The 14,369-nt window shown below is 28.8% G+C and overlaps 1 protein-coding gene across 1 annotated transcript in view; it reads left to right on the forward strand.

Moving 5' to 3' along the window:
- Positions 1-14,369, forward strand: part of LOC129975204 (uncharacterized) — a 439,639-nt gene that overhangs the window by 395,559 nt on the left and 29,711 nt on the right. The window contains exons 6-7 of the mRNA XM_056088192.1: positions 7,823-7,932; positions 12,691-12,805. Of these exons, the coding sequence (XP_055944167.1) occupies positions 7,823-7,932; positions 12,691-12,805 (225 nt within the window). The remainder of the gene's footprint in view (positions 1-7,822; positions 7,933-12,690; positions 12,806-14,369) is intronic.

A 14,369-nucleotide genomic window follows, 5' to 3' on the forward strand; every position in this document is an offset into this window, starting at 1 on the left:
TATAGAACTTCCCAATGTATGGTTATCTTTATTCTTCAAATTGTCGCATCATTTTAATGGAAGAACATTACTGATTTTTGGAATCATCATATTTGAGTTATTTTTGACACGCATGGATAATTAGACGTGCTTATATAATTTTCGCTTTTAATACCAAATCAATAGTTGCTCCTGTTAAAAATTTGTAGTCATCTGCTTTTATGTTTTCTTTTTGGTGTTCGTATAGAATTCTACAAATATATTCTGGCAATAGTTTTTCTCATATATTCTTGTTCTTCAAAAATAAGATATATTGCTACAAATTGTCCAAAAATTAATTATGAAAAGTATAAAAAAGAAAGATAGAAAACAAACGTTACCAAAAACATTTAAAATAATAAAACAAAATGTAAAGATAAAATAATAATGAAGAATTCAAAATTTTATCGTTGTGTAGCGATGAAGTATCAATAAATTCCTTTGCTTCAGAATCGTCTGCATCTATGCAATTATTTATTTAATGTTCGTTAGTGAATTACTGTTGCTGTTTTAATACTGTAAGCCCTTGATTTTCGTTTTCTGATTTCTAAGAAATTTGGCATTGTCTATTAACTTTGAGATTCCTAAAACTGCAATTATGGAGTAAATGTTCATCTGTTTGTGTGGCATGGAATTCGGAAGATCGGTGGCTTAAAGGTGCATGACATTTAGAGAATCGTGTGCTATGTGAAATTATACTGTCGCAAAATCTGTCTTGCAGTTTGTTGTTGCTCATCCACAAGAACAGCAGAGTTAAATCAAGGCTATGAAATTGTGCACCTTGAAGAAATCCAATACTTACAATGGATTGAGGACCGCGGTGGCCTCGTGGTATGGTCTCGGCTTCATGTTCGAGACCTGATTCCACCGAAGGGTTTGGTGCACGCTGAATCTATTGAAGCTAAACGCCCGCTAGTGTGGCGTGGAAGTTTGGAAAGGGGGAGTGCCAGTTGAGATACCATACTCGTCATTTGACCGTGGCTCAAAATTGCAATGTCCGCCCCAAAATAGCCGTAATGTTGTTTTACAACGGGATACTGATATAACTAAACTAAACTAAACTTACAATGGATGTCAGTAAGATACTGCCTGAAGAGTCCCAGACAAATAAGAATGTGAACAGGTGAAGCCTCTTCCCTAAAACAATTTCTAAAGCCTCTTTCCTAAGCGCAGACTTCAAAGCGCTTAGAATTTTCTGAATATTTCATAGTTCTTAGGTGCCCACTAAGAAAGCGATTAAAAATAGTCTGATCCTGTCGACTAAAATCAAGAATCCGTGACCCTTCCCCCCCCCCCACGAACGATGACGTACAGTTTTAAATAGATAACTCAGATAATGTCGGTTTTATCAACGCTGTGAAATCATGGAGCTCGAATCCATGAGGAAGGTTCATGTACTCAAAAAGCAGAATAGGTGTAAGATTATAAAATAATGCTACTTCATTGTCTGTCATAATATGATGCTTAAAAAATACCTTGTTGAAGAAATCATGAAATAAAACTATGTGTAAGAGATTTAATTAAAATTTATATAACCAATAATTTTGATAAACAGCTGGTTGCTAGCGGTGACTTATATTTAATGTTTGCAGTTGATTTAATAAATACAACATTTTTGATTTTCGACATCCGATTTCGATGCATTCCCCAATTAATGGGTTAAGATTCTTAAAACTTCATCTGAGGATTAACCCTTTGACTACTAACAGGATATATAAATCACACTGACCTTTTAAAACTAGTTTAAATAATTCTGAGTAAAAGTAGATGTTTTTTTTTGGGGGGGGGGGTGCTGAGGGTGTATTTCATCATCTTGTCCCAGTCGCAGAGCCTTAAAAACGTTTGAAAAAAAATCGAACAAATTTGTCTAATACCAGAAGCTATTATCTTCATTTTTTACGCGATTGCAGAGAAAAAGATTTTTAAAAAACTCATAGTCAAAGGGTTAAATATTCTTACGTTAGTGTGCCTTGAAAATTTAAGGAATAGGGGGCCTGCGCAGGTATTGTCAGTTGACTATAATTCGAAATCTTGTGATATTTCCTGAGACATCCTCTGATAGTTTCAAAAAAGATTTTAAATACTGTTTATTCTGAGATAATCACTTTTTGACGGTTCTATCTCATTAAGGGGTGAGACGCGGAAAGATGTGCGCATTTCCGGAATTTACTTTATTGTTAAATGTAATCATTTCCTCTTTCCTCTCACCCCTATTTTGCATCATTAAACCCATTCTAACGCATGCTCAAAAGCACGGAGGGTTTTAGAGTCAGTTGGCAAACAATATGCAGGCTGTAATCCTCAAACATCGTTATCTTCTAACAAGAATAGGGTATAATTTTTGCTCAAATCAAATCTGTACGAGAAATTAATGTTTCTGAATTTCATAACCTATCATATTTAAAAAAAAAAAAGAATGATTTCATTTTCAGAATAAATATATATATATATTTATATATATAATATTGACAAAAGAATTTAACTTAAATAAACCGTATCACTTCACCGATCCCCGGTCAATTTCATTTAATTATTTCGTTCGGAAAAATACTTTTTTCTCAAAGAAAAGATTAATTTGTTGCCACTGCATAACATGTATTTCTTTTGTATGAAACTATTATAATACACGTTATATATATATTTGATTTCAAATACAATCGAATCATGGTATGATACAGTTGTTGCCAAAAACGAGAATAATAATTAAATAATTTTCCCCTTTGAAGTAGAAATTCCTGCTCAACTCTTAACTAGCGTCTTTTGTTTTAATGAATATTTTTTTTATTTAATAATTAAGCGAGAAGGACCTCTTCTTAATTAAAGTAAGATTAGGTAAATAGAAAACAATGTACGTATATTTCAGATAGTATGTTTCATTCACTTTTTATGTTCTAATTAAGATGAAAGTGGTTAATAAGCATCCATTTTGAATGTATTTCCGAAATTAATATCGAAATTAAAAGAATTTATTATGTATACTTTTATGCGTTTTGTTTTTACTATTATATTGTATTGAAATGACTGCTCTATGAATACATATTTAATTTTGAATGTAAAGATTATGTAAAAGCATTATCTTATTTATAATTAATCAAAATGAGAAAAAAATGCTGATTGGGTATCTGTGTTTACTACTTAAATAGATGATATTAATTAATTACAAATATTTCTTACATTTTTTCTGAAATTTACCATTCAATTTTATACTTTTCATGTATTTGTATGTAAATTTTATGTAGTTAAAATACCCTTTTTTATTTTTACTTTCTTGTATAAGTAGTACGGAGAAAGTAGAGTAATTGCCAAAAAATTCAAACTCGAAATTTTGACGAATCTCCACGTTTCAGATCTCTTCGAGTTCGAAAAATACATTTTTGGAAAGTGTCCGTCTGTCTGTGACAAAGGTAACTCAAAAACACTTTGAGCTAAATGGATGAAATTTGGTATATGATATTTACACCAAATTTATATATTCCTATCAAATTTTGGCTAAAATCCGGCAAGAAAAAGTCTGTCTGCCCAGTGTTTCAAATATAAAATAACACGACAATTACAAAACGAATAGAACTAGATAGATAAAATTTGGTGCATAGATTTAATATCTATAGTGTTGACAGATTTTGAGCTAAATTCAACTAGATGTCGATCATTTGTTGATGTGTACTTTTAGAAACTTGTAAACGCATTAATTTAAATTTATCAAAATTGGTATGGGATACTGTGATTATAAGTGTAGTATTATGTGAAATTTTTTTTTCAATTTGTATAAAACACAAATTCATTTTTCGAGTAATATTTACCGCTTGATAGAGATTAAACGTCAAAAAAAAAGAAGAAAAAAACTCGCCAAGGATTACACGTTAGATTTAGTAACAATGCTGAATTCACGCCAAAGATCAATACTTATAGTAATAAGATGTCATGACTATCATATGCTAGTGCCATGCAAGATATTCTCCGGGATAACATCTGTATTAGAGATTATGCGAGAATATGCTGGGAAGACTCCTGGTTTCATAATAAAGCTCATAAATTTAATATAAAGCCTAATTGAGGAAATTGTTGGAATGTTATATTTATAGAAATGAAATGTTTATTTAGTTTTAAAATAATTGAAATTACTGTATATTGGTGACTCTCTTTATATCTTTAATGCGAGTGACTAGATACTCCGGAAGTAATTCGGAACAAAACGTTGGTCAAGGATTGAATTTACTTGTATATGCTCATTAAATGAATCAGTTCGAATCAAGATAAAGAGTATTCTTCTATTATAAACTACAATGTCGTAATATTTATTCTGGTCTAAAATATTATAAGATTACGAAAACTTTAAAAAATATTGAAATACAATAAATTGTGTAATTATTTATTGTTTATTAATGCTTTTTATTGTGTTTGTATTAAATATTTCTTTTTTTTTTTTTTTTTTTTTTTTGAATATACAGAACTCAATTACACCAACATGTGTAATAAAATACATTTATTTCCATATAAACATAAAGAATTGTATATATAATTTTTTTTTCTCTACTCGGAATTAGCTCTTAATGTTGCTTCAACTGAACAACTAAAATAATATCGACAAAAAATTAATCTCAAATAAAATTTAAAGCATATCGTGTAAAGGGAAAATAAATAACAAAATAATCGTTTGCATTTAAAATGTTTGCGGTTACTCACATCGTATAGCTTTCAGTTTTTTTTAATAATAAGTGCTTCTTAAAATGTTTGTTATTTTTTTTACTATGATTTATTATTTATAATTATTGCATCTCCATTTTTATTATAGAAGTTAAACTTGTAAAACATATATTGAACCTTAAACTTATTCTTCTATAAATTGCAGAAGGTAAAATTTTACTGGACAAACTTCACGTGCTTGGATACCGTTTTTAAATTGAATCCAATATTTAAAAAGGATTGCATCGAACTAATGTTCGTGAAATCAGTATTGATGAAAGGTAGCTTACCTCTTTTTTTAGCCACTATAATTCATCCTTTGTCTCCCTTTTTTCTTCCCCCTTTGTTTAAAAAATCTTTTAATTTATAATCTCTTCCTTATAAAGATCTATTCAAACTCAAGGGCGTGAAAACTATAATTAATTACAAAGTATCCTTGAAATTTCCTCTTGGACGATGCAGAAGTACCCACTTAAATAATTGCACCTGCCGGGCGAATTATCTCACTCTTTTTTTCTTTTCTTTTTACTTCTTTCAAATTCGTATATATTGTTTACGTTTGAAAAAAAAAATCGTTTTCAAAGTGCACGAGAGTTATCAACCCTTAATAGAAGTTCATAGCTTTCTAAATCCTTTTCGATTAAAAACAAACATTAGCAGTTCATCGCCTTTTAGTGAGAAGTATTACAGAGATTATGGGTAGTAAATGGCTCTATTTTTTCAAAAGTGGCAAGCATTTCTTCATCATTCACACCATGAAAAAAAAATCATCGATAAGTTGCTGCTGTGATGAACTTTTTACACCGCAGTGTTTAAAAAAAAATCTAAGGCGATAATTTTGCTTTTAATGCCCTTTCCCCACTCTAAGATTATTATTTTTTGCATTGCTTCTAAGTTTTAAATAAACTACTGAACTTATGACGAAACTCAAGCTCTTTCTTTAATTTTTTTTCTAATTTGCAAGTTTTAATCGATGAACTTATAACTTTTTAAGAACGAAATTCTTTATTATTTTTTCTTCCATTAACACTCTCGCTTTTAAAAATAATCCTTTTTAATCCCTAGATTAATATCTTCTATGAAGGAATAAAAAAAATCTAAGTGGAAGGTATTGATTGAACACGGGTCATTTGAGATGAATGTAATATAAAATAAATAATCCAGTCTTAAAAAAATCACCCTGGATTTAACTTTTTTTTTCACATCACAGCTATTTAACGCACTTATGCTCAGATTCCGCAATGAGAAATTACAGCAGATTAAAAGAAAAGATTTCTTCGTAATTTTTATAGAAGAAAAAAATACAGTTCAGATTCTTTTTTATAAATATATAATATATTTTTTTAAATATAAAATATTTTGAAGTGATTTATATATAATTTCTTTACTAATGATCATATTAACACTCGTGAGATCGAGACACATTTTTTAAAAATTTATTTTTCAAATAAAAATTATCGTCTGCAGTTTACAGACTGACGAATATAGCAATGTATTGTTTATCATATTTTTTCTTGTTCTTTTTGGATAAAAAAAATATTATCGTTTGCATATTTGTAGATCTACTTATTTTACAATTTGTTCAGAATTTACTATTGTGACTAAAAATGTTTATTGCGGCATTCAGAGCATTCAATTCAGTCTGCAATGGCATTCAATCTAGTTTTCGGAAAATGATTACTTGTGTATTACATTTGCCTCCCACGGCTTTATGTTTGATATGAGTTTCGTTTTGAAATAGACTTATTTTCTCCATAAATAGATTGCGTTGGGATATTGAATGCAACCCGTGAAAGCAAAAGAAATTTAATTTTGAGATTGTAAGGCTGCTGTTTATTCGTCTCTCTATATTGTTTTTTAAAAATTGTAAATGAACTATTATTTTTTTTTATTTATTTATTATGTTATAGTTGTTGAAAAGCAGTATGAATCGATAAATATCCTGTAGTTGAAAAGATAAATACCCGTTTTTACTGTGCATTAAAAAAATACGTGCAAAAAATTATTTGTTTCAAAATGTATTATAGAAGAAAAAAAATCCACAAATAAAACATAAAAAATAACATTCTAAAAATTACACTGTAAAAAACAATATAAGGATCAAAAAGAGAATATTATGTTTAATTAATTAGTTATGGGCTCAAACTTTGAATGCATTAAATGTTAAAAATATTTTAAAACATGTAGAAAACTTCAAAATAATTAGGATATTTATTAAAAAGCTTATAAAATTGTAAAGTTGGTTTTATATTTTTGTATTGCTTAAATAGCACAGTTATTCCTAAACTTCAATTCATATTCGTTTTGTATTTTTAAAAAATAAGGAAAACGATTTTTTTTCTTATCACAAATAGTATTTTTTATCTAACTTTTTTCTAGAAATTTTAATGAAATATTCCTGTTCGTTTTGAATGCAGTATTTATTACTTTCTTTTACATATAAATTCGGTTTTTTTTTTCTTCTTGCTTTAGTTTGAAATGATATTCTGTATACATTTTTTAATAATATCAAAATATTTATTGTTGATTGTATTGATTAAATCGCGCAATCATTGCTTTAATATTGTGAAAAGATAATACTGTTATTTAAATTTTAAAAAGCACGGACTTTGTTTATTTTTCTGTGTGAAATAAAAAAAAAATTACATACTTTAGAATTTTAAATAAATTTTAGATTTTTCATTCCATTTACTCATCTGCGATTCGTTATTATTCCATCATAAAAATAGGTATTTTTTTATGTATTTATTTTGAAATATATAATTTTTTTTGTAATATAAAAATGTACTAATTAGTGTATTGTAAAAATGTGTTAATGAGTTATATCAAATTAATAAAAAAAACACTCAATCGAAAATATATGGATTCGGCATGGTTTCTTTATCCATTAATATTATATTATAAAACTATAAAAAGAAAAAAAATCATATGTGTAAATAGAAACTTGAACTTAATTTATTTCTCAGTTTCTAACTGCGTTTATTTATTAAATATTCGATCTGAACCTATATGTTTACTTTTGTCGCTTACGGTTTTATTATAGTATTGAATAAACCGATATCTGCAGCTTTATTTTCGTTTGGCATATTCATTTGAGAATTATTTTATTTATTTATTTTAGCGGAAGAACTCGTCTGCTTGGCAACATGGAAAGAGGGTTCCACTCGCTACCTGGTGGGCAAACTCGAGCACCGTGTGGCGAAAGCCGATGAAGACAAATTCAGGTGTTTCGTAAGTATCCTCCCTGTTTTTTCGAATCAACTATTCGTCTTTATTTAGCGTAGACTTCATTTAGTTCGTCTGCCAATACTGAGTTGGTTGATGAGCAGCCATGTTTGGATTCACAGAAACTAATTCTTTTTTCTTTAACTTTTTGACAGAAATATGCATTTTTCAATGTTTAGTTTTTAGTTATTTGGATTTAAGCGAGAAGATATTAAATAAAAAGTATTTTTAGTATCAGTTAGTAATATTTCAAAAAGGATTTTAGCGATAGTTGATGTAACTATTTCTTGTTTTCGTATATTCTCAGATATTCAGAATATCTTAATAATTCGTTTTTATGTGTTTCTAAGTAAATAAAAGTTTATATATGATAAATTTTAATTAAATAAATAAAAATTATTTAAAAATAAATGAAAATTTATCATATAGAAATTTTTGTACAATGGTAAATGAAATTGGAATACTTCATGTTCAGAAGTTATTGGATAAAATAAATATATATGTTAATTTTTTTAAAAATAATGGCCGCTGATTATTTTAAAACTTCTGTTATTTATTTGTACAATGTAAATAATACTTATCATGATATCAGTATACAACGAAAATATAATGAAAAAATAAAATCGCTAAGAAAAGTGTTACGGAATTATTGGATTAATTCAAAAGAACTATTGAATATATTACTGTAAAATGTTTACTATAGAATACTGGCGTTTTTAATTTTTTTAGGATAATAGATGGCGCGACTACTGCAGAAATAGTGATTTTACGATTTTACATTCGATTATTATCAAAATTTTGTCGACGATATGTTCTTTGGTTTCATGAATTCAAATCAGCCATTATGTTCATTATCAATTGTGGGTTGTATGTACCAGTTGTCAGTACTTGACACTTTTAACATTCTTCGAACTACCGAAGAAACTCCAATCGAAATTTACTGATGTAATGGCTTTATTAAAAATATTATAATTGTCTTTACAACATATTGGAACAAAGAAATACCAGATTATAGCAGCTTTTTTTTCTAATGAAAATAAGCCTTTCCTACCACCCTATGTAATGAAGAAAATTGCGTATGCCTCTTGCAGGTTTTCTTTTACTCTGTTCAGTTCCGGATCTATAAATTTGGTTTTAAGTCTATATATCCAATTTTATCTATCTTACATTTCAGTTATGAATTAGTGTGTTCACAGGCATATGAATATATTAATCACTAAATGGTTCAGCAATGTCTTGAATGGATTTGGTCCAAAATCGGACACATGCACAAGTTTGATGTTAAATCTGGCAAGGATACATAAAAGAAATGACAAACTTCCCATCAGTTTATTCCAAATTCAGATAAAAATCTACAAATTCACTATTAACGCTACATACGAACTATAGCTCAATCTGTTTTTGAATTATAATATTTGCATGCATAAAGACTGACTGAAGACTCCTCTTCGGTAGATTCTGTTAAATTTTTATAGAAATTTATAGATTCAGTGTTAAGGCTATATAACAAATTCCATCACTTTAGCTCAATGTTTTTTTTTTTTTTTTTTTTCGTTTGGTCATAATTTCAAAAAGGTGTTTTTCGAATTAACCCTAGAATGCATGACTTCTAGTGTGTGTGTGTGTGTGTGTGTGTGTGTGTGTGTGTGTGTGTGTGTGTGTGTGTGTGTTGAGTAGTTGCATATAATTTAGGAAAATTATTAAAAAAAATTTTTTTCCCGAGAAATTAAAATTTGTATATGTAACACATAATTTTTGAAGCAGAAGCAGAGTCGTGGCCGAAGACAGAAAAGATACTTTGAACTCTTCACTTCGTTTCCGCCTAACAGCCCCCCCCCCCTAAACAAATTGATCAAAATTTTTTGTAAAAAAAGAATAAATAAACTAACAAATTTATCAGTACCAAAATGTACTGTTTATTAAGTCATAATTGCATATGTATGTCTAATATTGTAAATAAAAATTTAAAAAAAAATTTCATTGTGATTTGTCTATTTTCGGATGATCTGAGACAGCAATGTACCTTTACACTCAGTAACATATTTGCTTATCATTGGAATCCACTAGAATATTCGAATCCGTGGTCCAAAATGTCTTCCTTAACTATCAGCTCGTATTTTTACCATCACAAATTCTCCCCTGCAGAGCCAAATTCTTTCTGGATCGAAATTCTCTCCTCTTCTTATGTGTGTGTGTCGCTTTATTTTATTTCCTAAAAGGTCAAGCCGAGAAGGCAGAAGTGACTCGCTGATTGCTGATGCCAACAAAAGAAAAGTAAAAGAAGAAAAATATATTCTCTTTCTCGCTCGCTGTACTTATCCTTCCTTTGTTACGATAGTAAGATTACATTCTGGAGTTTTTAAAAATTTCTCTTTTATATTTTATTTTACACTTCAAAACTTTTAGCAGTTTTTTAGACTGATTTTTGTAAGAAAAAAGCTGAGAACGCGCGATTTTTTTTATCTTCTTTCTTTATTATTAAAAGAGTGAGTCAGTGTTTGTGGATGTAGCATCAAGAACACTTTTAAGTTTTTTTCCCCTCTTCACTTCACTTATTTCGACCATAATAGAGCTCATTCGAGTGCTTTTAATATGAAGTAAAAATTGAAAAGTTGTCTTCTCATAAACCACTTCAAAAATTTAGAGTTAATGCATGTTTGAAAATTTTCATTGTAAATAAGATTTCGATTCTGCTTTTAGTAGTTTTGAAGGGTTTCGTCCTTGAAAGTTGATTTTATTTTTTGTTCAATTTTTACGGTTTTCTTAAAATATGGTATAAGAATTATATTAATACTAGTCGTCTTTGACGTCCAGCCGGCTCGCCAATTTTAATGCTTGTTAAAATTTTAATAATTAAAAGCTTTATGTTATTCCTACTGTAATAGCTTCTTCATCAGAATATTTTAAAACTTCAAATTTTGATAGTCATGTAATTCACTCATAATATTATAAAGGCCTTCAGTCATAATGTAATATGTATCTCTCTAATTTTCTGTTAGCTCCCGTAGAATTTAGGCTTTAAATTAAAGTGAAAATGATTAATCTGCAATTAATATAATAATATTTTTTATTGAAACAAAGCATTTTTTTATAATATGATTACTTAAACAGTCATTGAGCATTTAAACCTTATGGACACTAAAGAATATCTTTCTTAATTTATGTAATATTTCACGAATTTGTCAACAAAATTTTCTCAGATTCATCATGAGCAGATCGATTTATTAATTATGTTTCATTTTAAATGCATCAAACACTAAGAAAATAAACAATCGTTTAAAATAATCGGTCGAAAACAGTTTTAAAAAAACTACTTAAAAATGATGTACTTAAAACAATAAGCATATACAAAAAAATATATAACTAACGTAAATACAATTTAATTACAAAAGCTTATAACTAACCTAAAAATAATTTAAATCAAGTCCGCATCCGTTAAAAATAGCTGTAAACAATCAGAACACAATGCGCATGCGTGAATTTTCAACGCCAGTTATAGTAACGCAAATGCGTGAATTTTTCTTCGCCAGTTGGGATAACGCTATGCAGATTAGAAATTTTTAATTTCCTTTATTCTGTTGTTTTATTTTAATTCAAAAGTACTTCAGAACGAATCTGAAACATTAATTAATTAACAATGTTTAATTTTAAATGCATCAAACATTAAGAAAATAAACAGAATCGTTTGAAATAATCGGTGGAAAAATGTTAAATCTAACCTCATTAAAGTGGAAAAAGAAACTGAAGCTTTACTCATTTGTCGGTGGGGAAATGAAGATTTTTTTCGCGGGAAAGTTAGTTTTTAATTAATAATTAAAATTCTTATTAAAAATTCTAAAAAAGGGACCCCAGGTGCACATTCCCGACTTCCAAGATATACCTGCACCAAATTTGGTAGCTATAGGTCAAACAGTATGGCCTGTAGAGCGCCAACACACGCACACACACATTGAGCTTTATATATAAGTATAGATATAGATAAATAAAAGTCATTGTGATTCTTTCTGTTGGTTCCACAACTCATCTTATTATTAACTTGTCGCAAACGTGGCATTAATACATATTGAATTAATGCGTCTGTTAATCATTATTAAATTATCGTGTGCACGAATTATTTTTCATTTTTTACTCTGAAAAAAAATCTTTTGGTGTAAAAAATTGTTTTTGAAAAAAATTCCTTTTTTTTGTCCTTTCAGAATATAAGCGAATACTTAAAAAAATTTTAATGAATTCTTGTGAAACTGATTTATTTTTAATAAAATAGTATAACTTAATATATCAATTTTATAAATTAATAAAATAATAAAGATTATTATTATTTTTATTATTATTAGGTGATTTATTCTTTTTTAATTTTATTTATTTATTTATTTGAAAACTGATTATTATTTGCTGTACAAAAATTTAAGGCTGTTTTTTTTAAACGTTAAATACTTATTTTTTCTGGATTGTTTTGTTTTTTATTCATCTGAAGATTTTTTTTTCTTCAATAATCATTTGAGTAAATTGAAATTTTGAAAGGAATACGTGATTTTTGTTATTTACAAGTATTTTCAAGATTTGTATAAAGATAACTGGAATTTTCTCTACCTTCAAAAGTAAGTGAATTATTTGTTTTGAATACTTCCAGGTTGTTATAATTCAACTTCAAATATTTTGCATATCTCTGTTGATCATTTTTGTTTTTATAATTCCAGTCTCGTATTTTTCATTTTATGTGCACTTTTTTGCATTTGAATTAAACATTCTTCCGAATTTATTCAGGTATATGAGCAAACGGAAGATGGCAATGGTTACCTTGTGGCACAATCCGGCGATGCTACTTGCGACGGCCTTTTCACACCCCTGGAAGGTTCCAGAACGATGCGACTCACCAAAGGTATTACTTACGAGCGTTTTGGAATCTATAAATTGCTTTCTGGTTTTCTATTTTTAGAAGTGCCATTTTGCTAATTACAAAAAAAAAAAAAAAAAAAGAATTATCCGATCATAGCCAGTATTTCAACTATAAAAAATCATGTGCTGAAGTTGGATGAATTGTAATAATACTGAAATAATTTTGATATTATTAAAAGTCCATACAAGCTGATAATATACGAGGTTCATTCAGTAAGTAAGTAAGCATGGTAAAGTAAATATGGCATCTCAATATTATAAACACAGCAGTTATAAAACTTGTTTTACTATGGGATAAGTTTTTGTAATTCAGTGTCATAGGAGTCTGCGTCTGGGAATGGAATGAGCGTATCACAGTTGTTCACAGGTTTTGGTCTGTAGGAAAGCGTTGACCTGTCAGGAGTTTCTTGAAGTGCAAGAGTAGAGATTAGTCCGTAGGAGCAAGGTCGGGTCTATTGGGCGGATGGTTAAATAGCATCCAATGAAACTTCTGCGGTTGATTTTTTATGGAATTAGTCATTAACGGACAAGGGTTGTCATGGAACAACGCAGCACTAGCCCTAAGCATACTAGCGTTACGTAATAACGCTGAGCATGCAGGATCTAACCTCGCATCGGTGAGAGAAGAAATGAGAACCGACATCTTCATGCAATGCAACGGCTTTAATATAAGCGATCGGAAAACTACAATTGCAGCATATGATCCTCAATCTATCTAGCTTGTGCCTTTGTGTTTCTTGACTTTCGCAGCGGCATCTTTTAGCGATAACGGAAACTTACTTTCTGGGTACCCTCAAACACAAGTGCATGTTCGGGTGTCCACAGTAAAATTTTAAAGGGATGTAAGGAGAATTATAGTCTTTATTATATTCGCAACGAAAGAAGTGGGTGGAAACGCCATTCACAGACTACAAAAGAAATGCGAAGACGCCACCAGAACACACTAAAGGTAGGTGTGTAAACCGCTTTGTCAGACAAAAAAAATTGGTAGTCGTAAATTATATGTTTAAAAAGAAGTGTTAAAGGGCCGGCGATTTACAGTAAAGTATGAGTAATGTCACAGAACGCCAGGCATCTTTGAAAATGTTCGACAGTGTATGTAACAGATTTATTCCATTAGTTTTATGTTTCATCTTGTAGTGTCTCCATGGTGACTTTGAAAATTTTTACCTGGAGTTTTGTGACACCTTGTATATATCTTAAATGTGTTGTAAATATTGTTGAAATATTAAGAGCAGTTTGAAATAAAGATTCTATTTCGTTTATTTGCAATTAAAAAAAATCATAGATTCTTAATTTTTCTATTTTTGTTATTAAACTTCTATTTAAATTTCTCAAATTGTGATAATGATGAAAAAAAATTATAATAAACATCAGTTCAAGAAGCCGCATATTGAATGTAGTTAAAGCATTGAACTGATGCTATAATTTTCCGATAGATTGCTTAATTATTTAGTTTCCTACATTGTCTAAAACATTTGTCGATTACTTCTAACTTAGATATTTTAACTAGTAAGGTTTAAGGATATTAAAATATTGTTTTTTAT

This window comes from Argiope bruennichi, chromosome 7 (genome assembly GCF_947563725.1).
Source record: "Argiope bruennichi chromosome 7, qqArgBrue1.1, whole genome shotgun sequence".
Classification (NCBI taxonomy): domain Eukaryota; kingdom Metazoa; phylum Arthropoda; class Arachnida; order Araneae; family Araneidae; genus Argiope; species Argiope bruennichi.